General features: G+C 38.2%; 1 protein-coding gene across 4 annotated transcripts in view; it reads left to right on the plus strand.

The window, feature by feature from the left end:
- Window positions 1-642: 642 nt before the first annotated feature.
- Window positions 643-27,961, plus strand: part of CPEB4 (cytoplasmic polyadenylation element binding protein 4) — a 71,956-nt gene continuing 44,637 nt past the window's right edge. For all 4 annotated transcript variants that reach the window (XM_004043023.5, XM_004043024.5, XM_004043025.5 and 1 more), the window contains exons 1-2: window positions 643-3,179; window positions 22,826-22,907. In XM_004043023.5, coding sequence (XP_004043071.1) covers window positions 2,055-3,179; window positions 22,826-22,907 — 1,207 coding nt within the window. In that variant the 5' untranslated portion in view covers window positions 643-2,054. The remainder of the gene's footprint in view (window positions 3,180-22,825; window positions 22,908-27,961) is intronic.

The following is a 27,961-nucleotide window of genomic DNA, read 5'->3' on the forward strand; positions in this document are numbered from 1 at the left end:
CTGCACCAGATGCGAGCCTAGCAGAATGGGAGAGTGGGAGGTGCGGGTGAGTGAATGGAAGGTTAAGGGAGAGTCCCTCGTGAGGTCTACATTCTGGGCAAGGGCAAACGCAGTTCTGGGCACCGCACAGCTGCTGGGAAGACCCGCCTCCCCTTCCAGATCCCTCTGGGGCGGAGCTCGGGCCAGAGCACGTGATGCTTGGAGCACCACCTTTACTGTGGGCACCCTTCTCATTCATCCGCGGTTTCACGGGCCGCCACTTCGATCTCCAACACCTTGACCGTATGCCTTCGTGAGCGAGGAATCCGTTCTCCTTGACACGTCCCTATTGCTCCTCCTGCAAAGTCCAGTTAGGGAAGAGAAATATCAAAGGAGTCCCTTGCCCACACAAAAGATGGCGACCTGCTGCGCTCACTCTGGGTGGGGGAAGCGGGTTCCAGGCGCCCGGCCTCACTAGGCGAGGCGCAGAAGGAAGAGGCGTCTCTGGAGGTAACTTTTCGACCTTCCTGGGAGTAGCTCTGAAGTGAGGGGGCGTGGCCTCGTCTGAGTTCTAACAGATGATTGGTCTTCCGGCCGGTAGGTGGGGAATGAGTGCTACCCCCCCCCCACCCCTCCCTCTTCGAACCGGAAGTGTCTCTGGGTCTTTCCAGCTGGTTGTCATTTCACTCGGCTCGGTCCTGAGGAGAAGGACTCAGCCGCGGCTGCGGGACCCGGGCACCGGGAGGCGGTGGCGGCGGCGGCGGCGGCAGCAGCGGCGACAGCAGAGGAGGAAGAGGAGGAAGAAGGAAAGAAAAAGAAGAACCAGGAGGAGTCCTCAACAACGACAGCGGGGACTGCGGGACCAGGGTAAAGCGGCGACGGCGGCGACGGCCCAGCAACCGTGAGGAGAAACAAAAGCCTTCTAAATTATAGTTTAAAAAAAAATTCTGGGGGAAAAGAGAGAGAAAGCCGAGGGGGGAGGCCCTTCTCCTTTAAAATAACTACGGTAGTGGGTTTTTCCTTTTTTTCCTCTTTTTTCCCTCTCTGCGGAGAATCGAACTGAGGGAACTGAACAAACCGCCCCTGGGTCCCATGAGGGAAAAAAACCCCGGAGCCGCAGAGAGGGGAAGAGGCAGAAACCGCAGGACCTTCCAGGTCGCCCCCTCGGTCCCCGCACCCCCAGGCCGCCCGCTGACCCTCGTCGAGTCTCGCTAATCCCTCCTGATCGCGACCCCCCCCAAGAGGGAGAAACGGGTGTTTCCAACCCCTTTCATGGGGGAGAGGAAGCCGCGGGGAGCCCAGGAACAGCGACCGCAGCAAGATCTGCACCCGGAGCCTCAGGAACAGCCCCAGAGGCCAGAACTGCACCCTGCGAAAGAGCAGAAAACAGGACCAGGAACAGCAGAAACCTCCCTGCAATCATCTTTCCATTAGTCAATGCTGATTTCCTCTCCCGAAACCAGGAATTCACTTCCCACCCCAGATAACCTAATATAATCTATATATATAAATATATAATATATAATGTTCTTAAATTATTCCTGATTTTTTTTAACCAAGCTGCCAAGAAAAGAACGTATTCCCCTCTTAGTCCTATTCTAATTTTTATGTGAGTGAATCTAAACTGCTGAGGAAAACCATATGTGATTGTTAAATTATATATATCTATATTTTTACTCCGCGCAAGGCTTATTCTTCTACATCCATAGATGCTTGAGAAGCTCTGTTTTTGTCATTCATGTACATTTTCCTTTGGAAAAAGAAAGCGCCTATTTTACTAACCAAAGACTTGATTTTTACCCTCTTCATTTTTATTCCCTCCTAAAAATAAGCCCAATTGGATCCAAGTCAATGTTTTAAGAGATTTTTTTTAAGAGTTGTTTTTTCTTTCAGAGACCAGAATTCCAAATCAGAACAATTTAAGGTGATAAGCTGCGATCTTTGAGCTAGCTATAAATAAGACATTTCAAGCAAGCAAGCAAGCAAACAACTTAAATTTGGGGTAGAGGAAAAAAAAGGCGTGAGACATCAGGTTGTCATTTTTTATTGTGAGATTCTGCTCCTAAAAATAATAAATGGGGGATTACGGGTTTGGAGTGCTAGTGCAAAGCAATACTGGGAATAAATCTGCTTTTCCAGTCAGATTCCATCCACATCTGCAGCCTCCACACCATCACCAAAATGCCACCCCCAGCCCTGCTGCTTTTATAAATAATAACACAGCTGCCAATGGCAGCAGTGCTGGGTCAGCTTGGCTTTTTCCTGCTCCAGCTACCCATAACATTCAGGATGAGATCTTGGGGTCAGAAAAAGCAAAAAGTCAGCAACAGGAACAGCAAGACCCCTTAGAAAAGCAGCAGCTTTCCCCAAGTCCAGGTCAGGAAGCTGGAATACTGCCTGAAACAGAGAAGGCAAAATCAGAAGAAAATCAAGGGGACAATTCTTCGGAAAATGGCAATGGGAAGGAGAAAATAAGAATCGAATCTCCAGTGTTGACAGGGTTTGATTATCAAGAAGCCACTGGGCTAGGTACTTCAACCCAACCCTTGACATCTAGTGCATCGTCTCTTACTGGTTTCAGTAACTGGTCAGCAGCGATAGCGCCTTCCTCCTCTACAATAATCAATGAAGATGCAAGTTTCTTTCACCAGGGAGGGGTCCCTGCTGCTTCGGCTAATAACGGTGCTCTGTTGTTTCAAAATTTTCCCCATCATGTCAGCCCTGGCTTTGGAGGCAGCTTCTCTCCTCAGATCGGGCCTCTCTCACAGCACCACCCACATCACCCTCATTTCCAGCATCATCACAGCCAGCATCAGCAGCAAAGGAGGTCTCCTGCCAGTCCCCATCCCCCACCCTTCACACATAGAAATGCTGCTTTTAACCAGCTGCCTCATTTGGCGAATAATCTTAACAAACCCCCCTCTCCGTGGAGCAGCTACCAGAGTCCGTCACCAACACCCTCCTCTTCCTGGAGCCCGGGCGGTGGTGGATATGGTGGCTGGGGAGGTTCCCAAGGCCGAGATCACCGCAGAGGGCTGAATGGTGGAATAACGCCCCTGAACTCCATCTCGCCTTTGAAGAAAAATTTTGCAAGCAATCATATTCAGCTCCAGAAGTATGCTCGCCCCAGCTCTGCCTTTGCACCTAAATCCTGGATGGAAGATAGCTTGAACAGGGCTGACAACATTTTTCCTTTTCCGGTAAGATTATGTTCCATTAATAGATTAGGATGAATAAGGAAATAGCATGGTGTAATATCTATGTAACTAGAGTTTGAAGTGCCCGTATTCACATCAGAGCTTTTCTTAGAGAGAAAATGAATCAATAACCAGATTTTATTTTAGCAGGAGTGTAATTGGAACAAAATATTCAGTTGTTTCTTTGGCAGTTTTCTAAATTGTAGCCTTAATCTTGTCATAGATAATTATGAATACCTGGTAGCTGGTGATGTAGTAATTATTAACTATAATACTTTTCTTGCCTGACATGAGAATCAGGGTCAGTTTTTTCCCTACTTATTTAGATGAGAATAAATAATATATAGATATAAATATATTTCATTGCAGAAACTAATGAATGTTTTTTGAAGGAACTATATAACTAAACAAATTTCTTTTGACACTATAAGGTAGTGATTCACTGAAAACCAGCTATTGAATTACAGTTTTCTCACTGGTTGGTTGCATTTTAAACCTGGAAACTCTCTGAACCTTGTAGGTCTGAACAGCCTGAATTGATGGACTTGGCAATTCCTCTTAAACCTCTGCAAATTTTGGCCTACCTTTCATCAGTAAGGACTATCTAGTGAGAGAAATGATCTAAATGTTTTCTTCATCCCCATTTATTTTTGAACACTGTGAAACTGTTCATCTCAGAGTGACTCTTTATGCCTTTCACCCATTTGTTTATTTTCCAATGTTAACATTGAAGGTGTAGATAATTAAACCATTCCTAAAAATAGATCCAGGCAAAGATCATTTGTCTTTCTTGCTACCAGAATATCTTTATTCTGGCAAGAGTCATTGATGTTTTTGAATTAATGAGCAGCAAGTTAGGTTGATATGAACTAGATAAAGGGAATTTCATAGGTGGTTGAACGTCAGATGCCCCACTAAATGTGTATACTTTGACGGTATGATTATATGTGTTTAGGAAATTTATAAGGGGTAAGAATCTAGCATTGAATCTAGTTTTCCCAACAACCTCACAAGATGAGTTCTGTTATTATCCCCATTTTACAGATGCAGAAATTGAATATGAGAAATATATAATAACTTAGCCAAGGGTACACAGCTGGTCAGAGTGCAAATTCTAAGTTAAAAAAAAAACACAAACTCAAGGATTGAAAATATGTATACATACATGTGTGCACATACATGTGCTACAGCTAGAGGGTTACTTTAGAAATATTTCTGCAAAGGCTGAAACAGATTATAGAATCATTGCACTGTTCCCAAATACTATGTTAGCCCTAGCAGAATTATCTGTTTTAATTAGTAATCGACTGAGAGGGAGGGGAAGTTTGCTAAGAGAACCCTATGTCATTCCTTCCCTAAGGATTCAGGTGCAGTGCATCTTAAAATATGTGGGCATATTTAGTTTTCGACTTCTAAAAACGATTTTTTTTTTTTTTTTTTTTTGCCTATCAAAAAGCTGTTGGCATTTGCTTTAGAGGGTTTCAGTTGTTAAAACCAAAGATCAATTACTGTGTTTTAGTGGTCAAGTAAAAAGGCTGTTTAAGACATTGACAATCCCATGAAGTCTGTTTTTAAAAAGTTGCCTTTGATATTCCTTTGAACATAAATTTAAAGAAAATTTAATGCAAAGATAAGTTTTATGAATTATTCTTATATTGCTAATTTAAAAAAATGTAAGTTAACATTCAGTACATTTTAACTGGATTAAGATTTGGCTCAGAACTATATACACCTTTTTTTCTTATTTTGCTACTATATGCTGACACAGTGAATTTATGTGGCCTCACAGTTTGGTTCCCATTCTCAGCTTACTGACTTTTGTTAAGATTGCTTTAGGAAAAATGAAAAGTTCAGACAATGAATAAAATATACATATATGCACATTAATATTTTTTCCTATTGGGCTAATAGAGTGTGTGTTATGTGTGAAATCTTTTTGAACAGTTTCTTTGGAGATTAAGTTGATTTATGAAATAATAGTTAGACTAAGATTGATACTAAAATATATTGTTAGAAACTAACTCTTCCCTTAGAACTGCTGTTTTTTATATTGATTATGGGAAAAGGATGGTCAGTGTACCTGACTTTCAAATATGGTAAGATTCAAAAGTAAATTGTTAATTCTGCTCCCCATCCCCACCATTTGTAGCTCTGTGTGTGTGTGTGTGTGTGTGTCTGTGTGTGTGTGTGAGAGAGAGAGAGAGAGAGCACACGCACACATGTATGAGGAGAGAGAGCTACCAGTGGGGTGATTTGAAAGTCACAAGAGAAATAAATGATTTGAAAAAAATCTCTATGACAAGAAACTCCTAATTGGGTTTTGAAAAAGTCTAAAGAAGTAAGTAAACTGACCACTGTGATTCTTACTTAAATGGATACAGTTCTTTTTGCTTTTTAAAAACCAATAATTCTTGTGAATTAGTTATTTTTGAGAAAAAGTATCATTTTAAGTTGGTATAAGTAACTTGGTTAAATTTGTCTTATTTAAATTTATAACTTGCAGGCACGTGCCTGTAATCCCAGCTGCTTGGGAGGCTGAGGCAGAAGGATTGCATGAGCCCAGGAGTTTGGGACCAATCTGGGCAACATAGTGAGACCCCCGTCTCAAAAAAATAAATAATTTATAACTTAAACACTATTAATTTTAGGAAAGAAATTTTATAGATATTAGCACTTCAATTTAATTACTATTAAAATAATTCCTTTCTTCTGCAATATTTCTCATAGGGGAAAAAAAAGAATAAAAAGAATTCCTTAGGTGTGATAGAGAGATCTTGAAACTTACCACAGACATTAAGGATAGTGCTTACATGGGTACATTATAATAATCGTATTCAATCAAAGGCCAGCACGTTATTGTTATATTGAAAGGAAATAATTTACCTGAAGTGTAACTGATACTAGGCAATGTTTATTTTAATTTGAAATGAACCAGAATGATTTTTACGTTTGTTTACTGCAGGTTTGGGTACATATAATGAATTAAAATTAATAACCTTTTAAATTCATAATCCTCCCCCCCAATAACTGATAGGGGAAGACATTTTATTTGGAGGATTTTTGTATATTAAAAGATGTTTCTAAGTTATTTTTGCTTAGCTTAAAGCTTCATTACATGAATTCAGAGGGCATCACTCAAATCCTGATTTTGTTTGTCTGTTTGTTTTAAGACAGGGTCTCGCTTTGTCACTCAGGCTGGAGTGCAGTGGCATAATCACAGCTCACTGCAGCCTTGACCTCCCTGGGCTCAAGATATCCTCCTGCCTCAGCTTCCCCAGTAGCTGGGACTACAGGCACACACTACTATGCCCGGCTAATTTTTGTATTTTTTTGTAGAGACAGGGTTTCACCATGTTGTCCAGGCTGGTTTCAAACTCCTGGGCTCAAGTAATCCACTTGCAGTGCTGAGATTGCAGGTGTGAGCCACCGTGCCTGACTGAAATCCTGCTTTTAGACACAGCTAAAGTAATATGCATATAATAATAGCTAACATGTGGCCAGGTGCGGTAGCTGACGCCTGTAATCCCAGCAGTTTGGGAGGCTGAGGTGGGCGGATCACTTGAGGTCAAGAGTTCAAGACCAGCTTGGCCAACATGGTGAAACCCTGTCTCTACTAAAAATACAAAAATTAGCTGGGCGTGGTGGTGGGTGCCTGTAATCCCAGCTACTCCGGAGGCTGAAGCAGGAGAATCGCTTGATCCCAGGAGGCAGAGGTTGCAGTGAGCTGAGATCATGCCACTGCACCCTGGCCTGGGGGACAGAGTGAAACTCCGACTCAAAAAAAAAAAAAAAAAAAAATCTAACATGCCTCCTGTGTTCTAAATGTTTTACATGTATTGGTTCATTTAATTCACTCAACAGTCCTATGAAGCAGAAATTATTATTATTTTTATTCACAGACAAGATTTGGCTCTGAATCATTATACTACAGTGCCTCTTCACATAATGATAATATGGCAGGGGGGATAGTGGGTGCAGGTGGGGCTGGAAGGGAAAGTGCCTCCCAGACGCATGTAAGATGACAGGAAAAAATTTTACAGTGATACATGATGATCAAAGGCTGATTGTAGATAGAGTATTGAAAGGGGAAAATAATTGAGTATACTTGTTTATCAACTTTAAATGTTAAACTTAGATAATATTTTGGTCAATGCTTTTGTTTTAAATTTTAAGCACATGTTATATACCAGGCACTGGGCTAGGTGCTTTCAAATATGTTATTTCACTTCCTATGTGGGATTTCTCAGCCCTGTGACATTTGGTTTTATTGTCCCAATTTCAAAATGAAGGTCCATATTCATGTGACTACAGGCATGATTGGACCCTTACAGTAAGGAAAAAAAAAAATCCTGTCTTACCAAACATATCTTAGAATTCTGACATCCAAAGCAGATAATATATTGGGGCACCTGCCAATAATTATATTTGAGTATAGCATTTCTTTGGAGGGGTGCCTGGATCTTCTATCCTTACAGGAAAGTAAAGGAGAATTACTTAGTATATGTGCTGACACCCTCTTAATTACAGCTCAATTATGTTGCCGCTTTCATTAGCTAAGAGTCAGGTAGGAAGGAAAAAGACAAAATCAGTATGTCACAAAGACTATCCTAAAACTTGTTTGATAGGGAAACAAGTGTCTAGATCCTCAAAATTATATACTGCATCTTATATTTGCAAACAGAACACTGCTGCAGTGCTTCAGTTCTAAAAGTCATGGTGGATTATTAAAATTGTCTAATAGGCAACCTCATTACATTTTCTTGTTTCTTAATACAGTATCGTTCCAAGAGGGATCTTTGCACAGGAAACATTTTCTTTGACTTAGAAGGGGAGAAACCAGTTGTTTAACTGTAAATTATGGGTCGGATGGTTCTAGATCTAGCAGAACTGACATATTGGAAAAATCTTCCTCTTTGTAGAAGGCTTTTTAACTAGGTTAGATAGCTTTTATGATGAAATTAAAACTAATTCCAGGGTAGAGTTTTTTTCTTTTTCTTTTTCTATCTTCAGAGAAGCCATGGAATATGATCAGCACATTGTTCCAACACCTTTCAGGAAAAACCTGTTTATTGCAAGCCTAATAAATGTGGTTGTTGCTGGTTGCAACTAGAAAGATGCTACTTAGCTCATGGGTTTAAGTTTTTGAAAGTCATCGTTGTTGGTGTTCATAAGAAAGAAATGGGGAACCTAGTTTTTAAATTAACATATGCCTAGGTTTGAATTTGAGAGTCTCAGTTTATTTTCCTTATGACTATCTTTATTTTGCTAGGAGGAAAATAACCTTGATAATTCACTGTCATATTTTTTCAGCGCTGTATTGTACCTCAGTTTTTGGTCTCATCTCACATAAGATAATGTGAATAATGTGCTTCTCTTTAAGGCAGAGAGCCTATAATGTGAGCATTTTAACTTTTTGTGACAAAATTCATTTTATTTTATGTTTAATTGTTCAAAGTTGCCTTGCAGAAATTAAAAGTATGTTTTACCATGATAAATTTAGAGCAATATATTTTTTAAAATTCAAATTTATTGGAGATTCCCATCCATTTTTTCTCACCGCATTTTATCTTATTGAAACAGAATGAATTCCACCTTTAAGTTTTCAAAAAATACTTAGTAGATAGAAAGATAAAGGTGTTGATACTATTTTCAATCAGTTTCTGAAGGTGAAAAGTGAACAATTATTGAGAAAGGCTATTTTGTGAGCCCGAAAATATAGAGTGAAGCATAGGCTGTGGACTCAGACTTAAGTTTGACTCTGAATTTGAATGTAATTATTTACTATATGAAGCTGTTGTGAAAATAAATAAAATGCATATATAAAGCTTTAAAAATTTTGTCTCTAAACTCTAATGAGCAGTGTGACCTTGAGTAAATCTTTTAAATTCCAGAAGAAAATACCATATCAAGAAAATAATAACTGGCCGGGCATGGTGGCTCACACCTGTGATCCTAGTACTTTGGGAGGCCGAGGTGGACGGATCACTTGAGCCCAGGAATTTGAGACCAGGCCTGGGCAACATGGTCAGACCCCATCTCTAGAAAAAATACAAAACACTTTTTCTAAAATATGATAATACCTAACAGTGAAGGGTAATGTGAGGCACCTTATGTATGTGGCCATATTAGGTTGATTAACTTTTTAAATTTAAAATATGGCTTTCTTAATTGAATAAAGTTATGAAATTAGTTACAAATATAGCTTGTGTTATTGTGAAATATTTTAGTCATGCTTATCTTGCTATATATGCTTTATTGAATAAGCTATAGATGCAACCCCAGACAGATAAAATATTTAGCAGAATTATCAATTTTCTCGAAGAGAAGTTTTCTAATTAAATATAAGCTTAAACTTTCATTAGCATTGACAGCCTATTTCTTGCAGTATTTTGAAAGATTTTGGCCACAGTTGTTTTATTAAGAACTTTAGAACATGTGATTGCTTTTGCATACATTAAAGGAGACTACATTTTAATGGAGAATTTATGATTTTTCAGTAAGAGATATGAAAGGGTGCCATAGATTTGAATTGAGAATAGTTTGGCTTTTATCCTGGAATCAAGAGTTTTTAAAAAATATTTTAATGTATTTAGCACACATTTATTGGAGCACCTACTATGTTATGGACTAAGCACAGGACTGTCATAAAAAATGAATCAGTAACATGGTTTGTAATGTATTTTTGACCTGTGCTAATCTTTGAGTAAGACTGAACATGCATTTTTTTCTCTTAAATATTATAAACAAATTATCAACTAGCCCAATAGTTTCATTTTAATCTATAAATTGTTTAATCATTAAGGCAAACTAACATTCAATTTTAGCTATAACAAAAAATTATATAAATGGCATTTCCAAACTTTTTTATTAACGTAGTCATTAATGTGTTTATAAATATATGCTTATATTTGGAAATTTTAAATTTTTAGAAAATTATAATGTTTTTGGAAAAATATTTGGAAAGTGTAATTATCAATTATAAATACACACTCGTATAAGTTACCGTATGTTTATATATAACATGTGCTTATTTACATTCTGTGACAAAATGGTACCACAGAAGGCAAACTTTAACTTGGATAGCAGAATTCTGGTCCCGTTACATGCCAAAGAAAAACTCCATCAGCTACCTATAGGTGCTCATTCATGTTTACAAATGGAATTATTCAAGTTCAAAGCTTTAAACTATTGTAGGGTATTTTGGTTGGGCAATTTCTATTTGCTAAAGATTTATCAGAATATATTCTAATCATTTTTTAGTAGACCAAAACTAAGTTATAATTAGTTCCTCAGTATTATATATTTTAAATCTATATTTATTTAAAAATACCATGTAACAATTTAAATAATAGTTCTTCCAGGTATTCTTGAGGAATGCATCTAGTCAATAGGATCATGGTACTAGTCAGTAAAATAGTTGCTGCCATTTTATTGTCTATGAGACCTTAAAAAAATAAAACTCAATATAAGAACGTGACTCAGAATATTCACATACTCTGAAAAAATGTTATTAGAAAACTATCTTAGTTAATGGAAGTCAGATCTGGGTTCCAGATATGGCTCGGCCATTCATTAGCTATGTGACCTAGGCAAGCTACAGCATCTTCTGGGTCCTTTATTTTCTCATTTCTTTTGTCTGGTATTTTTTGAGGATAAAATGAAATATGTCTAATATCTGACTTCTAGAAGATTCTATTGTTTTAAGAAAGCAACTCATCAAACAGAAATATTAAGTCAAAGTTTTATTCAAAATATAGCACAATTTCTTAAAATCTGAAAACCCATGTATAACTGGTGTGTGATAATTTGAACTTAATTTTATTTTTTGAGACAAGGTCTCATTCTGTCGCCCAGACTAGAGTGCAGTAGCGCGATCTTGGTTCACAGCAACCACCACCTCCCGGGTTTAAGCAATTCTCGTGCCTCAGCCTCTCCAGTAGCTGGGACTACAGGCATGTGCCACCAGGCCCATCTAATTTTTGTACCTTTTAGTTCACCATGTTGGCCAGGCTGGTCTCGAACTCTTGACCTCAGGTGATCCGCTCGCTTTGGCCTCTGGAAGTGCTGGGATTATAGGCGTGAGCCACCGCACCTGGCCTGGACTTAATTTTAAATAAATAAAATACAATTCCTAAAGTCACTATACTTAAATAATGGTGGGACTGAGGCTAGATGACACACTGATTTTCTTGAACACTGCTGAAAGTGACCAACTGGTGATATTTTTTTTCTCTCTTGGTAAAGCACCCCCTGACCCATGTCTTCTTAAATTTTTATTATGGAAAAATTTAAATATATTCCATGGTAGACAGAATAGTCTAGTGAACTCCCATGTATGTGTCACCTGGCTTCAACAATTATCAGCTCCTGGACAATCTTGTTTCATCTATACCCTTAATCCTCTCTCTCCCCATTTGTATTATTTTGAAGCAATTGCTTCATATCATATTATTTCATCTGTAAATGGTTCAGTATGTGTCTCTAGAGGAGTCTTTAAGAGAAAACATTAAAATTTTTTTCAAGTTGTTTTTTTAAAGAAGGGTAGTGAGAAACTGAAGCAAGGCCCACATTTCTGTTGTACCTGCTCAGTCTGTTTCACTGCTCAACCTGGTGCCAATAGTGGTGGACCACTGTTGGCTTCATCTTCTCTTTCTGTAACATAGAAAAATAAGAGATCCAGTTAAAGCACCCAAATACCAGCTAGTGATTCGAAATTTGGGAGGAGAGTATACCGTTTTCCTCCCTTCATCTTATCCTTTCTCTAGGTTCACACTTCTGTGGACCTGTGGGCAAGACCTCTGAAAGGAAAGATGAGTGAGAGAACAGGACAGGACTGGGCTTTTATGGTTGCTGTCTTTTTTGTTTTTCTGTTTTTTAAGAGGAATGTAGAGGTTTGGGGTCCCTTGCAGACTTCTAGACTGCATCAACTTTTTACATTTCTTGCTTGCTTTCAGTGCACAAATGTTTGATGCTTTTGAAGGGCCATGGGCTGAGGATGCTTAACTATGGCAAACGTGATACTTCTGCTCCTGAAGTGCACTGGCCGGTGACCTCCTCTTTTTGCTTGAGTGTTGAGGAGTGCCTTCTGCCCAGGAGATTCTGGAGAACTGTGGATGGGGGTCGGGGGGTGTTGTGAGAGTCTGGAAATGTGGAGGCTGGGCATAAGCTGCCTTTTGAGATCACTGTCAAGGCTCACAAAAGAGAAGAGATGTTGAGAGTTACAAGACATAAGCTTCAGTTTGGGAATAAAGGTTGTGCATTGGCCAGGTGTGGTGGCTCACGCCTGTAATCCCAGCACTTCGAGAGGCTGAGGTGGGCGGATCACCTGAGATCGGGAGTTCGAGACCAGCCTGACCAATTTGGAGAAACCCCATCTCTACTAAAAATACAAAATTAGCCTGGTGTGGTGGCGGGCGCCTGTAGTCCCAGCTATTCTGGAGGCTGAGGCAGAAGAATCACTTGAACCCAGGAGGCAGAGGTTGCAGTGAGCCGAGATCGCGCCATTGCACTCCAGCCTGGACAACAACAGCGGAACTGTGTCTCAAAAAAAAAAAAAAGTTGTGCATTAGGGTGGACCCCTCTCCCTGCTGACGCTGGACCCTGCTCAGACCTAGCAGACATGGAGAACAGGAATTCTAACAGCCAGTTGAGGTCTAAATAACTTCATTCCTCAAGGCTGAGTGTTAGTATTGTTTATCTGCTTTCCTTGAACTAATGACTTCTTGCCCTGAATAGTTTTTTAGGGAGAAGTCTTATACTGATAGTTTTGGGATTATAGGTTTGAACATATTTTGATTATCTCTATGAAAACAGGTTATAGAAAATAGCACAGAATCACTGACTTATTCAGATACAACCGATATCTAATTTAAAATGTGAGTTTCATGCTTTTTTTCATTGCACCATAGAAGGGGCAGAGAAATGTTTATTGAATGAGTTCACTAACCGCCATGCTTTGTGCTTCTGCTGCCCATATACCTTATCTCATTGGCTTTTCACTACAGATTTATAAGGGAGGTGCTATTATCCTCGTTTTGCTGATGAAATTAAGGTTCAATGATATTGCAGCATCAAGATCACTTGCTTAGTATGTTTGATACTTAGTATCACAAGTATCAAAGCTTGTGATAGATTTTAATTATTTCTCTCTGCTAGGCAAGATTAGTATGAACAAATTGTCAAGAAGAAGAAAAGGTCTATTGATTCAGGAACTGACTGACTAATCAAGCCTAGAATGGTCATTTGGTTTTTTAATACAAATAAGTGATGACAAGAAATGTTTATCATTTTAAGGATTTATAATGCTCAAAATGAATGTGATTTATTTAGTAAAGGTGCAATAAAAAATGTTCTCAGAGGCTTTCTGGAGAGATCTTATTTGTCAATTAACATGGCAACCAAACGGAGCTGTTGATCCAAGGTAATACACTGAAGACATTCATTCATTTAGTTGTAGATCATAATTCTATTAGGGAACATGTGGTAACCTAAGATCTGTTAGACTCTACCTTCATTACAGGAGCTATAATGAAAAAGTACTGATTGAAGAGGGAACTTGCAAAGAAATATGAGATGCTGTTAAATGTGGTCCCTCCTGCTTCAGATAATTACCGCTTTAACTTTCATCTCTGATGCTCGTTGTCTTCATTCAGGCCACGTATATATAGTGAAGGATTTCATACCTGGCAGGTAATAATAGAGCAAAAATTCTAGGCCCAAACAAAGCTTCACTTAAACCACTTTTCCTGAGCATCTGCTCTGAAGTCAGACTCGACCACTTACTGTGTGACTTTGTAGGGCAATTAGTTAACTTCTCCTAGCTTCATTTGCCTACGATGGGGAAAATAAATGACAGTACTGACTTCATATGATGGTTGTGAGGAACTAATATATGTAAATGTTATGTAATTCATGTAAGATGCACAACACAGAGCCAGGAGGAACATGTTAGCCACTTTCCATATCAGTGGCGATGGCTTTACGGCATGCTACAAGCTGTGGATATGAAAATGAGTGAAGCTCATGGCGCATGGTGATAGTATAAGCTCTGTCATACAGAGCTTATCACTATCTTGTGGGATGTCAGAGTGCTAGGGAGACATAAGGGAAAAGGGATTTGCTGCCTGTGTAGGGATGTGAGGGTCATTTGGAAGTGGAATCTTGAAAGTTGACTGGATAGTCCACTCTTGATGATCTGTGAATTTACATATTATTTAATTCAAGAGGAATATTTACATTTTGGCAAATCTTGAATTAAAACTCCCATAGTTACCTTTGATTAATTATGGGCTCTACTGGCATCTCAAAATTTCTATTTATTTTGGCAGCTGACACACTGGCGTACACTTTCCTTTCAAACCAAAATATTTTCCCTTCCCTTCTTTACCAGGGAAAGTTTAAGCCAGAAAGAGAAACTTCTGTAGCCTGGTAAAGATATGTAGCAGTCTGAGAAATGATGATCACAGTAATATATGTTTTTATAGAAATAGAATGAGTCAAGGGATAGCTGAATTTTGGCTTTGGTTCTTAATAATGTGGTTACATTCAATTAATTACCTTTTGTGTTTTAGACTCAGTCTAGTAATGCCAAAACATACTAGCTCAAGTATAAAAAGAAGCAATAATAGAGTGGTGGTGGTGGTGGTGGTGGTGGGTAGCATGGGTTATATTTAGATGAGAACATTTAAGCTCAGTACAGTTATTGCCTGTGAGCACATAACCTAACTGTGAACATCCCAGCATCCAAGACAAAAATGTAACATGATGGGTGATGTAGGTCTCATTCTCTAATGAAAATAAGCATACTTTTAAACAAGAGTGAAATATTTTTGAGAGAAATTTGCCTTGCAGGTTTCTAATCATGGGGCGTTGACAGACAATGAATTTTTCCGTTGCTGACAAATTTTACAAGAAAATTCATAGATGTTTAACAAACAGCAGTTACTAATATTTTCTGCTTATTAAAATCTGAGATCATGATGCTATTAAGCCATAATTCTATAAAAGCAAGTCCAAAGGGACCAGTATATACTATGTATTTTCTGATGATGTGACTTGATAAATAGGTTGAATCTGAAGGAATGAGTAATTAGCATATCCTTTGTTTAGACTGTTTATCTTGGCTTGTAGGGCATTTGACCAGTTGTGAGAGAGAGAAGACATGTCAGTAGTAAATACCTGAATGGCAGATATTCCATGTAGCTGAATGAAAAAAAAAAAAAAAGCTATATGCTTAAGATATGGGGTATATGGATGCCAGAGATAATATTTTATTGTGAAAATTCAAGCACCAAACTTGTGTTTTGTTTGTTCTTAATGGTGAGCCACTCACCTCTTGATGCTTTTTCTTAAGGAATTTTGTTTTGGTGAAATTGAACTTTATTTTAATCTTTCCAAAGGTATGGACCTTAGAACTTGAAAGACAGAGCTGTTTCAGGTTTTGAGAGCAAAGCCCTTCTCTTCATAAGGAAATCATACAGTAGTTCCTGTAGAATATTTAAGCTGGACTGCATCATAGCTGGCCAACTAGGATAAAAGCTATAAAGCACACCCCTAAGGATCTAATGAAGTTAACCTGTTGAATGGATTTGCTTAACTCCGTGGTTCTCAAAGAGTAATCCCTGGTGTCATTTGGAAACTTGTCAGAGATGGGAATTCTTGGACCCGACCCATGCTGAATGAGACTGTGGGGATGGACCCAGTAATCTGTATTTTAACAAGAACTCCAGGTGATTCTGACGTACTCTCAAGTATGAGAAACGCTGGCTTAGATCAACCATCTGGATGTTAAAAAAAATGGCCACAAATGATTATTTTGGTCTGTGGCATAATTACAATTTGGTTGTTTTTCCTGATAGGAACAGACCAGCAGGTTCACGTGCTGCTTGTGGCAGCTTCTGGAATGTTATGAAAAGCCTTGTCATTAGCTATATGCTGATGTAGGTCTTCCCATTTTGCCCTGGCAGGCAGCATTATTCAGGTGTATACTAAAAACAAGGGTCCTCTCTGAAACATTCATTTTGTTTTGTCAGAAGCTTGTTTTTATCAACTTTGATTTTCATAGTGGTATCATAAGGTCTTTCTTTTAGAAATTGTCCTGTGAAGTAGAGATGACAGAAACTGAAACTAACCAGTTACTGACATGCAACTCAGTATATTAAATATAATAATTAAGACTACAAAATATGATGAGGTTTAAGCATTGTGGTAAAGTTTGCTTTGCTTAGCCTTGAAAATCATTGGTGATCTTTTATTTTCCTTCATGATTACTAAGCTCACATGTTCTAGAGTCAGAAGGTCTGGGTTCACATTCTGCCTCCACTTACCTAACATTGATGGAATTATTTAAATACTCGAAGCTTCAGTTTCTTCATCTGTGAAGTGGGATAATAACTGAATATATCTAATGGTATCAGGGTTTTGTGAAGAATAAATGAGCTTATGAATGTAACCCATAATGTTAGCTGCTGATAGTAATCCTATTAGTACTGTTACTACCACCAGTACGCCTGTGGTTAGTAGATAACCCAGAGATGCATTTATGATGGGTCTCTAATTTGTATGCCACTCTGTCATCTCAATGGAGAGAAGGAAGATAAGATTTCTCTTTCTCTTCTTATGGCTTTAGTACCTCTGATATATATCATTTGTATAGGTAAAATATAAAAGGTGATATTTGTATAAGTAAAATATAAGTAATATTTGAGTGCCTACTGTTTGCCAGGCACTAGCCAGCATATTCATACCCTCAGAACCCTTAGAGTGCCTCCTTTATTCAAATGTATGTCTTAATTAGTATGGTTCTTTGCCATGATCATTACCCTACCCAAGGAAGGATCACTTACTTGGTTTATAGTAAGACTTGGGTTTGAATCCTGACTATGCCACTAAACTATGCAGTAACCAATCTGTGTAGTAAATTGTGTAAGTTTTCTTTAGTCTCAGTTTTTATTATTAAAATAGGAGTAATAGGCTGGGTACAGTAGCTCATGCCTATAGTCCCAGCTACTTGGGAGGCCGAGGCCAGAGGATCACTGGAGCCCAGGAGTTTGATGCTGTGGTGAGCTGTGATTGTGCCACTGCACTCCAACTTGGGCAACAGAGTGAGACCCTGTCTCAAAAAAAAAAAATAATAATAATAATAATAATAAAATGTAACTTAGAAGATTTGAGGATTAATTAAGACAGTGTTAATCAAGTACCTAGAATAATATCAGGTGGTTAGTAGATGCTCAATAAAGGGTAGGTCTGCTTTTCTAATTTCTCCCTTTAGGGTGCCAAGAGAAACTGGCAGTGGGGTTGAAAGCAAATTAAGTTGTCAGTATCTTTTGTTTTATAAGAGATTCTTTAATAATCTATCTGAAACCAGCACACTTCACTCTTCTGTGCCCCAGCAAATTTTTTAAGTAGATTTTTTTGAAAGAAGCTTATTTTATGTTTTATGTAGCATAATTAAAATGCCATGATTGTCTTTTTTTTTTTTGAGATGGAGTCTCGCTCTGTCGCCAGGCTGGAGTGCAATGGTGCGATCTAAGCTCACTGCAACCTCCGCCTCCCAGGTTCAAACGATTCTCCTGCCTCAGCCTCCCAAGTAGCTGGGGTTACAGGCACCTGCCACCACGCCCAGCTAATTTTTGTATTTTTTCACCATGTTGTGGGCAGGCTGGTCTCGAACTCCTGACTTCGTGATCTGCCCGCTTCGGCCTCCCAAAGTGCTGGGATTACAGGTGTGAGCCACCGCGCCCAGCTGTGATTGTCCTTTTAAGACTCTAAGTGATCATTTTCTTACTAATTGATCACTGACCCTTGCCTTTTTGTGGGCAAAAGTGATGGACTTTGATTAGTGGGCAAAAGTGATGGACTTTGATTAATAAATTCTCATCCTTATTTTTGGTTCCTGCCATAATTGTCATAATTTAAACTGTAAATCTTGAAATAACAAGACATGTTAGGATATCAAAAAGCTAGAATACAAATGTATTTTGGAGTTAGGACAGGGACATCAGAGATCCAATCAAACCACTCCTTTTATGGACCAGAAAAGAGGTATAAAGGACGAAAGTGCCCAAGCTCATATAATACGACAGGCAGAGTTGAAGCTTCCTAGTGTCTAATGCCCATTCCACTCATTTATGCTAATGTTCATGTTTTGGTCATTAGCTCAAGTTCAATCAAGAAGAGCATCACCTAACAAGGTTTCTATTTTACAGTTAATCTTTGGGAAATGGATTCTAGAAAATAGGTCAGTGGTTATATTTGATCCAATTAACAATTTAAAAAGGCAAAATTAAAGAATGAAATAGGGAAATCAAAGCACTCTTATTCTTTTGATTTGACTCTTTTGTTGTTGCATAGGAAAACCAGCATTGTTTGTACTGTTCTTATACTTTGGGTTTGTTTGTTTATCTGTGTCCCCTTTATCTGTTTCCCAATGGTACAGACACATTTTAGGATTTTTTAAAATTAGTTGTTAAAAATGGACAGAAAAGATCAGTGAGGGAGTAAATCAAGAATGGCAATCTTAAAACCTGCTCTGAGAACAGAATGTTTACTTGACAAAATATGTGGCTTTTGAACTCTTTGAATTACCAAAGCATCATAAACAAAATGTTTGTAGTAAAGTATACTTGCTAATAAGTTTGGGTTGTGGGGAAGAGTACATATTAGACTAGGTTTGGCAAGAATGAAGTACTTATGTCATCGGACCTTATACCTTGCAGCAGTCTGTGGAGGCAGTTTCCTTCTGAGTCCCTGTAGAGCCTGAGAATCCTTCTCAAAACACCTTGCATCTAATAGTACCAACTGAACAAACTTTGTGTATTTGTATTTACTTGTCATCCCTGTATTAAATTGTAAGAAATTATAGGAAAAAATTAGTATCATTACTAAAAATTAGCGTAAAAAGGGTGGAGAATTTCTTTTCATTTCATAAAACATTACTGAAAATTTAAAATTTAGTTTAGGATTTTAGTTTTAATGTACTTTACCAGTTAGAAGTCAGCAAAAATCTTTATGTTTCCCACAATATGCTTGGGGTGCCCATGGGGCAGGGTAGTGGGAGGAAAGTGTGGAATAGTTTACTAAATTCCATTCATAATACCACATTTAAAAACCTATAGGTTGCCAGGCGCGGTGGCTTACACCTGTAATCCCAGCACTTTGGGAGGCCAAAGTGGGCGGATCACAAGGTCAAGAGATCAAGACCATCCTGGCCAACATAGTGAAACCCCGTCTATACTAAAAATACAAAAATTAGTGGGGCGTGATGGCACGCACCTTTAGTCCCAGCTACTCAGGAGGCTGAGGCAGGAGAGTCGCTTGAACCCGGGAGGCGGAGGTTGCAGTGAGCCCAGATCACGCCACTGCACTCCAGCCTGGCGACAGAGCGAGACTCCGTCTCAAAACAACAACAACAACAACAACAACAACAAAACCTATAGGTAGAAAAACAAAAACAAAAACAGGTAAAAAGGAGGCTTCTTGAATTACTGGAAATAGTTCTTATAAAACAAACCAAACAAAACCAGTCTATATTTTTTATCAATTGCTTCTTTTCAGTGCTCTTGTCATTCAGTGATTGCAAAATGCATGTTCCAGAAATTCATAAGGTTGCTTACTCTGTTAGTTGCATGAAAAACAACACTAAGCTTAATTCCTCCCCTCCCCCAAAAGAAAACATACAGCTCTTTAGAGGGAAAGGGGGAAATATAAAGACAAATAAATCTTAAGGAAGTAGCAGAGAATATTTTAAATGTTTAAAAATTACATGAAGGAGTAAATCCATTCATTGATTTAGCAAACATTTGCATGCTTTCTACCTGCCAAAACCTATGTGAGGCAGAGTAATACAGAAATACAGGACAGTGCTTCTTAACCTGTTTTACATCATGACACACATAGAAAATGATAATTTTTAAACAGAAATTATCTGCCAGGAAGCTCCTGCCACCTCAGGCTCTTTTGGACAGTCTTGTGGGCTTAGGACATGACTGACTTGGCGCACCATCACCCTGTTGTGGTAGGCATACTGGAAATATTTGATGTGAGACATAGTTCCTGCTCTTGGGAAGCTCACAGTCAGAGGACACAGCCAAGTGAACAGACACCAGGAATTACTGCCTCCAAGACTGGTTTGTGTTGGAGATGGAAATGGATGGCCCTTTTAAAGGTGTGGTTCATTGCTGAAATAGAACATATCCAGCAACTATAGAATGAGATAGTGTAATTTTATATTAACTTCTAAACCTCAAATTATGCCTCAAGTCTACTTGGCTTCTGAAAGAATATGCAGGTTTTGACTTAATTTAGTGCTTGAAATGAGGAAGCGTAAACACAGAACAGCTTCTCTCTTTTGGGAATACTAAACCTTAGTCTGATCCTGGCCATGTATACTCCTGCCTCTCTATAGATAGATCTTGTTCAGGAGATGAGGATAATGAGGAAAGAATCCGGTGGAAGAGGTGGGGCAAAGATGTTCTGGAGGGAGTCATACCAGTTTAGAGCAGGATAGAATGGTAAGGCACGTGTTCACTCTTACCCATCCTCATCCTCACCCTAACCTTCCCACCCCTGGGGGAAAACTTGAAATACTGTCTCTTACCTGTAATATTAGATTCTACCTAAATATACCGTCCCTGGACTCCTCAAGTTGCAGTGGTATTATAAAACCACTCAGCGCACATTACTGAATATCTGCATGATGAGATGGGGTCAGGAGGAGTGGTCCCTATTTCAGGGAAGCAGAATAATCATGTGGGGTAAGATGTGTTACAAAAGCACAGAAGAGAAATGTTAGGTCCATCCAAAAAAAATAAAAAATAAAAATGCTCTCAAGTGGAGGACATCCTCTGTCAGCTTCGCTGTTCTAGGAGTTAGCTAGGAAAGTAGAAAAATGAAGGGGATACAATTAGGAGGTGATTTTTTAAAAAATAAAGTCAAAGCTTTGAATTTAAATAGTAATGTAAAAGGAAGTATAATTGAATAGAAGTTTTAGAATTCTGCTTGCAGATTCCTTTGGGATCCCCTTTTTCTTTAATATTCTTGCAGTGGCCTTTGTGTGTTTATGTACAGTATCCTTAAGGTGGGTCAGAGCATGTATTATTGCTTTGTCTCAGTTTAATTTTAAAATGTTTTCATCTCCTACTTTTAATGTATCAAGCTAAACCTTAATTTTAGTTGTCTCTACTACTCTTCATCCTGAGGAATGTCAGAGCACTTGGGATGTTGTATATTTTAGGATTCCATACCCACTCTTGAAATGCACTTGGTTAAGCTAGGAGTTTAGGTCAGCAATGTACCCCACACTCTTCCTTCCCTTTAATTTTAATGCAACAAAATCAAGCCTAATTTTGCAAGTTGAGAGTAAATAAGAATTGAGTTTTTGTTTTGTTTTGTTTTGTTTTGCTTTCTCATCTAAATTCTAACTCTTATTCTAACTCTGATCCTTTTATTCTTTATTTACCAGAAGTAATGACTGGGTTGTTTGGGGACCTAATAACATGTTGCATTGGGGGCAGGGAGGGACAGAACATGCTTCAGCAGTTCTCTCTTGCTATTCTCATCCTTCTCCTTAGAGAAAGCCTCGTGACAGTAATGAGAGCAGCTTCTGTGCTTCATTATTCCAGATTTATTTTTATGTTGGGGGAAGGGAGAGTCTACGAAATTTTTTTTTACATGATTTTTGGAAGGAAGGAGATTTTTTTTCAACTTTCTATATAGATTATTAGTTTTAAAAACAAATCTTCAGAGAAGGCAAATCATTAACAGTCAAGAACAACTTTGATAATATATAGAGATGAATAAATCAGTATTTTTATTTTCTTAAAATAAGTATATAATTTATCTTGGCTGGATCTGGTGGCTCATGCCTGTAATCCCAGCACTTTGGGAGGCTAGGCAGGTGGATCCTTTGAGGTCGGGAGTTCAAGACCAGCCTGGCCAACATGGTGAAACCCCATCTCTACTAAAAATACAAAAAATTAGCCGGGTTTGGTGGCGGGTGCCTGTAATCCCAGCTACTCTGGAGGCTGAGGCACAAGAATCATTTGAACCCGGGAGGCAGGGGTTGTAGTGAGCTGAGATCACACCACTGTACTCCAGCCTGGAACAGTGTGAGACTGTGTCTCAAAAAAAAAAAAAAAAAGATTTCTCTCATTTTTTTTTTGTATGCTTTACCATTTAATAGTCTTACAATCATTCGATGACTATTTTTAAACTTTGCCTTATAAGAAAATATAGCTATTTTGAACAGCACATACAGGTACCAGTCTAGCAGATAACTAGTGGGACAAGTTTGGAAAGCTTTGCCACGTTTTTGCAATCTTAAGTGATGGGAAATAATTTTTTTTTTACACTTATGTAATGTTCTTAACTAATACAGAAATTCGTTTTAATGGTTTTGGCTTTCTGAATAAATGTGATGCTTTTGTTGAATTATTGTTAGAAGTCAAATCACTCTTTGCTGAGCCCTGTGTACTTACTTTTGTGGTTTTTGATGTTTGGTGTTAATAATAACATTTAGTAATGATGTGCCTTACATAGAGAGTAAAATTGCTACTTTGTGATCTATGTCCCATCTAATGAAATTTACTGTCCTCTTTTATATTTAAATGCTATTTTAAAAAGTGGTTTGTGGCTGTTTGTGTCTACAGGATCGCCCCAGGACATTCGACATGCACTCACTGGAGAGTTCACTCATTGACATAATGAGAGCTGAAAATGATACCATTAAAGGTAAGTTTAGAAATAGACCCAATTGATTTCAGACAATAGTTTTAAGTGTGTATTAACTATTTAATCTGATACACAGTATGGCAAATATTATGGAGTCACTTTGTATGCAGTAAGTTCTATCAATTTTACACATATACCTCTTGTTAAAAAATCCAACATATTTGATGAACCTCTACAGTGGAGCCATCGTGATACCAGGTAAGAGTACTACGTGAGTACTAATTGCCAAGAATGGGCAATTAGCTCAAAGACACCAACTACATACCTTATTATTATTTTTTTTATATCTCAGGCAATAACTTCTCAGTGTCTCAGTTGTTTATGTCTACCTACTTATGACAGTGATTATGTCCCAAGAACAGTTCACATGTTGGTAGAATTTTTGCCTACTTTCATGTTTTAAAAAATAACCAATAGTTTCAAAGTTAAAATGAAGTTCTGTAGTTCTCAGAATTTTTTTCTATGTATTATGTTAAAAAAAAATACTGTTTCTACATGGATTCTAGTCTCATGTTACTGACAAGTTGTGTTATCTTGAATAAGACATTCTGTTTGACTAGGCCTCAATTTCTTCACCTTTATAAAGACGTAGAATTACGTGGGTGCTTTAAAAATAAAATGTAGATGTCTGGACACCATTCCATACATGGGGTGCGGGCTTGCATGCTTTTTTTTTTTTGAGACGGAGTCTTGCCCTGTCGCCAGGCTGGAGTGCAGTGGCGTGATCACTGCAAGCTCCGCCTCCCAGGCTCACACCATTCTCCTGCCTCAGCCTCCCGAGTAGCTGGGACTACAGGCGCCCACTACCACGCCCGGCTCATTTTTTGTATTTTTAGTAGAGACGGGGTTTCACCGTGTTAGCCAGGATGGTCTCGATCTCCTGACCTCATGATCTGCCCGCCTCGGCCTCCCAAAGTTATTTTTTAATATCTCAGGTGATGCTAACATGTAGCCAAGAATGAAAATTGCAAGACTAGATATTTCCTAAGGGCCTTTCCTCTGATTTTGGGAAAAGTATCTCACAAAATAAAACATTTTTCTGGATAAAAATATCAGTTTATTAGAAAGCAGGATTTTTTGTTTTTTGTTGTTGTTGTTGTTTTTTTTTTTAAGAAACTTAGAATGTTTGGTATATTTGGTCATCCCACTTAAGCTGTTGGCTCCTTCGTTCATTCATTCATTCATTCATTCAGTGATTCAATGTTTATGACACTGCTTTGTGCCAGACATAGAGCTTTGCACTGAGGTCAAAGGTGACAAGGCAGCTTGTTGTTTCAACTGGTGACCTGCTTAGCCTAGTTTCCCTTTGAGTTTGGCTTATCATGTTACTGATGCAGAAAAACATGTATTTTTCAGTAGACCAATAGTGATAATTTTTTTTAATGAGGAAAGCTTTTAGGTTTCTGGAGAGAGGGAAAAAAAATAATGTGTAAAAAATAGGCATCCATCTGATGTGATACCTTTGAAATAAGAATATTTGGAAGGTCTTTACTGAATTTCTCATGGAATTCTGGTGGATGACTTTAGTGTAGATGCATGCTATATAGCTGTGGAAAGATGATCTCCCACTCAGAATTGGCTTTATTTTTGCTACTTTTTAGCACTCTGACTTTGGGTAGTCTTCAGCCTCTTGGACCCTTTGTTTTCTCTTCAGAAAAATGAAGAGTCTAAGGTGCTATTTCTAGCACCAGAAAAATTGTACACTCTTAAAAAATAGCTAAAGGAAAAATATGAATAAGGTCTGTGGGTTGTACCAATGTCAATTTCCTGGTTTTGTATTATAGTTATGTAAAATGTTGCCATTTGAGAACACTGGGTAAAGGGTACATGAGGCTTTCTCTGTACTACTTTTGCAACTTGCTGTGAATCTATAATTAGCACTTTGGGAGGTAAAGGAGGGAGAATCACTTGAGCCCAGGAGTTTGAGACCAGCCTGGGCAACATGGCAAGACCCTGTCTCTATATAATAAAGTAATTTGAAAAAGAAAAAAACACAGACCCTGTCTTTATATAATAAAATAATTTTTTTTTTTTAAAAAGTTAAGGTCTGGTGCGGTGGCTCACGCTTATAATCCCAGCACTTTGGGAGGCCGAGATAGAGGATGGCTGGAGCCCAGGAGTTCAAGACCAGTCTGGGCAAGATGGTGAGACCTGGTGTCTACAAACATTTAAAAAAAAAAAAAAAAAAATTAGCCAGGCATAGCAACCCACACCTATGTTCCCAGTTACATGGGACGCTGAGGCAGGAGGATCACTTGGGCCCAGAAGGTTGAGGCTGCAGTGAGCTGTGTTCCTGCTCTTTAAGACCCTGTCTCAAAAAAAAAAAAAAAAAAAAAAAGTATGGAAAAAGTAGTTAAAGAATATTTGTATATTCTTAATGTGTTTAATTCTTTCAGCACATTTTAAAAGAGCTTCCCATACACTAGGTACTACAGATAATAAGTAATTAGAAATCATTTTCTAAGTGCCTATGGTTTTTATCACAGAAAATATAGGTTACAAACAGCAGTGGATAGAAACAACTTGTTATGTGACATTTTAAGAAGCAAGCCTCTAACTAATACTTAGGTTAGATAAAAGAGTTGGCACACATTATTCTTTTTTTTTTTTTGAGACAGAGTCTTGCTGTGTTGCACAGGCTGGAGTGCGGTGGCGCGATCTCAGCTCACTGCAACCTTTGCCTCCTGGGTTCAAGCAATTCTCCTGTCTCAGCCTCCCAAGCAGCTGGGACTACAGGCACCTGCCACCACGCCTGGCTAATTTTTGTATTTTTAGTAGAGATGGGGTTTCACCTTGTTGGTTGGGCTGGTCTTGAACTCCTAGCTTCAGGTGATCCACCCACCTTGGCCTCCCAAAGTGCTGGGATTACAGTCGTGAGCCACTGCACCCGGCCAGCACACAGTATTCTGATACGATTAACAATAGAATTTCCTTGGCCATCAGTTTTAGCCAGGACATCTCTATCAGATTTTTTTCTTCTAATTTGCTCAACGGATAATTGTTTAAAGTTCTGCCTTTATTCTATATTCTCTTTTTAAGTTCTCCTTACCAATTTTTACTAAATTAAGTTTCTTTAAGCTGATATTATAGGGATAATCAAAAGTTAGGTCTGATGACAGAATAAATTAAGTCTGATTGATCTAATCTGGGAACATACAGATTTTGTAAAATAGTGATTTATAGACTGCAATGTGATGGAATAGAAAGACAGTGGCTTTTGGAATCAGATCTGGTTAAACGGCCACTCTGTCACTACAGTCTGTGGTGGCTGTGAGGATGACATAATATGATGCAGCTATAGATTTCAGCGTATTGCCTAATTCATAGAAGACACTAAAGAAATTACATGTATTATTACTAAACATGTAAGTCTGCTTTCATGCTCATCAAAAAAGCCAGCTTCAGTTTAAGTTTAGGTGCCAATCTGGCTTGAGTATATTACAGGAAGCTTGTGTGTTTTTTCCTACAAAGAGCAGTAAAGAATTCACAGATGAGTGCATGGATCTAAAATGCCAGATTATAGTTACGCTTGTTTTCTTTTTCAAACAAGACCATGACCTTTGTATCATCGTAGCCTGTCACTGCCAAGACATTGTTTTTGCTCAGGGTAACATTTTATTTCTTGTCAAACTATCTTCTGATTTAGATAGCTATTTTAGGAATACTATGCTTGATTTTAACAGTGGTTCATTCTATTGTGAAATTTTGTTTAAAGGTAATAAAGATAATAAAATTTGAATAACTTAAAAAAAACACATTGTCATTTTGAAATAGGTATCTAACACCTACCAATTCATTTTGAAAATAAATAAATAAAATACTCTTCTAGTGCTCTGCTTCCTTAGAAACAGAAAATAGAAAATTGACATTAGCCAGGTGTGGTAGCTCACACCTGTAACCCTAGCACTTTGGGAGGCCCAGGTGGGTGCATCACCTGAGGTCAGGAGTTCGAGACCAGCCTGGCCAACATGGTGAAACCCCATCTCTACTAAAAACAGAAAAATTATCCAGGTGTGGTAGTGTGCACCTGTAGTCCCAGTTACTCCAGAGGCTGAGGCAGGAGAATTGCTTGAACCTGGCAGGCGGAGGTTGCAATGAGCCGAGATCGGGCCACTGCACTCCAGCCTGGGCAACAGAAGAGAGAGACTCCGTCACAAAAAGAAAAGAGAAGAAAATTCGTGTTAATTCTGAGATTAGTAGAGAACAGTATACCACTCAGAAAAAAAAAATTAAAAGATTTGATTGTTTTAGACTTTACAATTCAAAGACAACTTTAATAATCTTAAAAATAATTTCATAGAAAATTATGAATTACCTCATTTATTTTTCTCTTTCATTTCTGGTTCCTCATAGGTATGCAGTTTGTGTGTGTATGTGTTTAATACGGCCTAAAATTGCTATGGGAACTACAAGTTGAATCTATTGGTGTGGCTATTATTAACTTAAATTTTCAAAAGAGCTAGAAAACTTAATTTGTATTTTTCATTTTGGAACAAAAAAATCTCCCTTACTGTAATGCGGTTAAAAAACTTTATTTTTACTATCAACAAAATGCTTAATAGTCCTAGGAACGTTCAAGTACAGTTTTTGAATTTCTTTATGAATGTGTTATTGATTCCAACTGGTTTGTTGGAAAACGTATTTTTTTTTAACAAATGTTCAAAGGAGTACATAGCTTTCATAATTTGTATTAGGTTTTTTTATAACTTATTTTTAATTGCTTTTCTAAGAATTTTGAGGCTACTATGATTTTTTCTATGTACAGGGATTTAGCTCTTTGTGCGGTGGGGAAAGGGTTCTCCTCATTCCTTATCTCCCTGTCCTTTCTCTGGTCAGCTGGCAAGTCTGGATGTTATTTTTATCCGCGAAATTGTGTATTGCCTTCTCCATAACCAACATCAGTGACAATCCTCAGAAGCTCTTCCCCAGAGACCGAATTCATTTTCTTTGCTGCACACTCAGTCTCATAAGCTTAGGGCCTGAGCTACAGGCTGATTTTGAATTTTGATCTCCCAGGTGGCAGCTTGTGCATTGCTACAATATTATTAGGCTTA

The sequence above is a fragment of the Gorilla gorilla genome, chromosome 4, assembly GCF_029281585.2.
Source record: "Gorilla gorilla gorilla isolate KB3781 chromosome 4, NHGRI_mGorGor1-v2.1_pri, whole genome shotgun sequence".
NCBI lineage: Eukaryota > Metazoa > Chordata > Mammalia > Primates > Hominidae > Gorilla > Gorilla gorilla.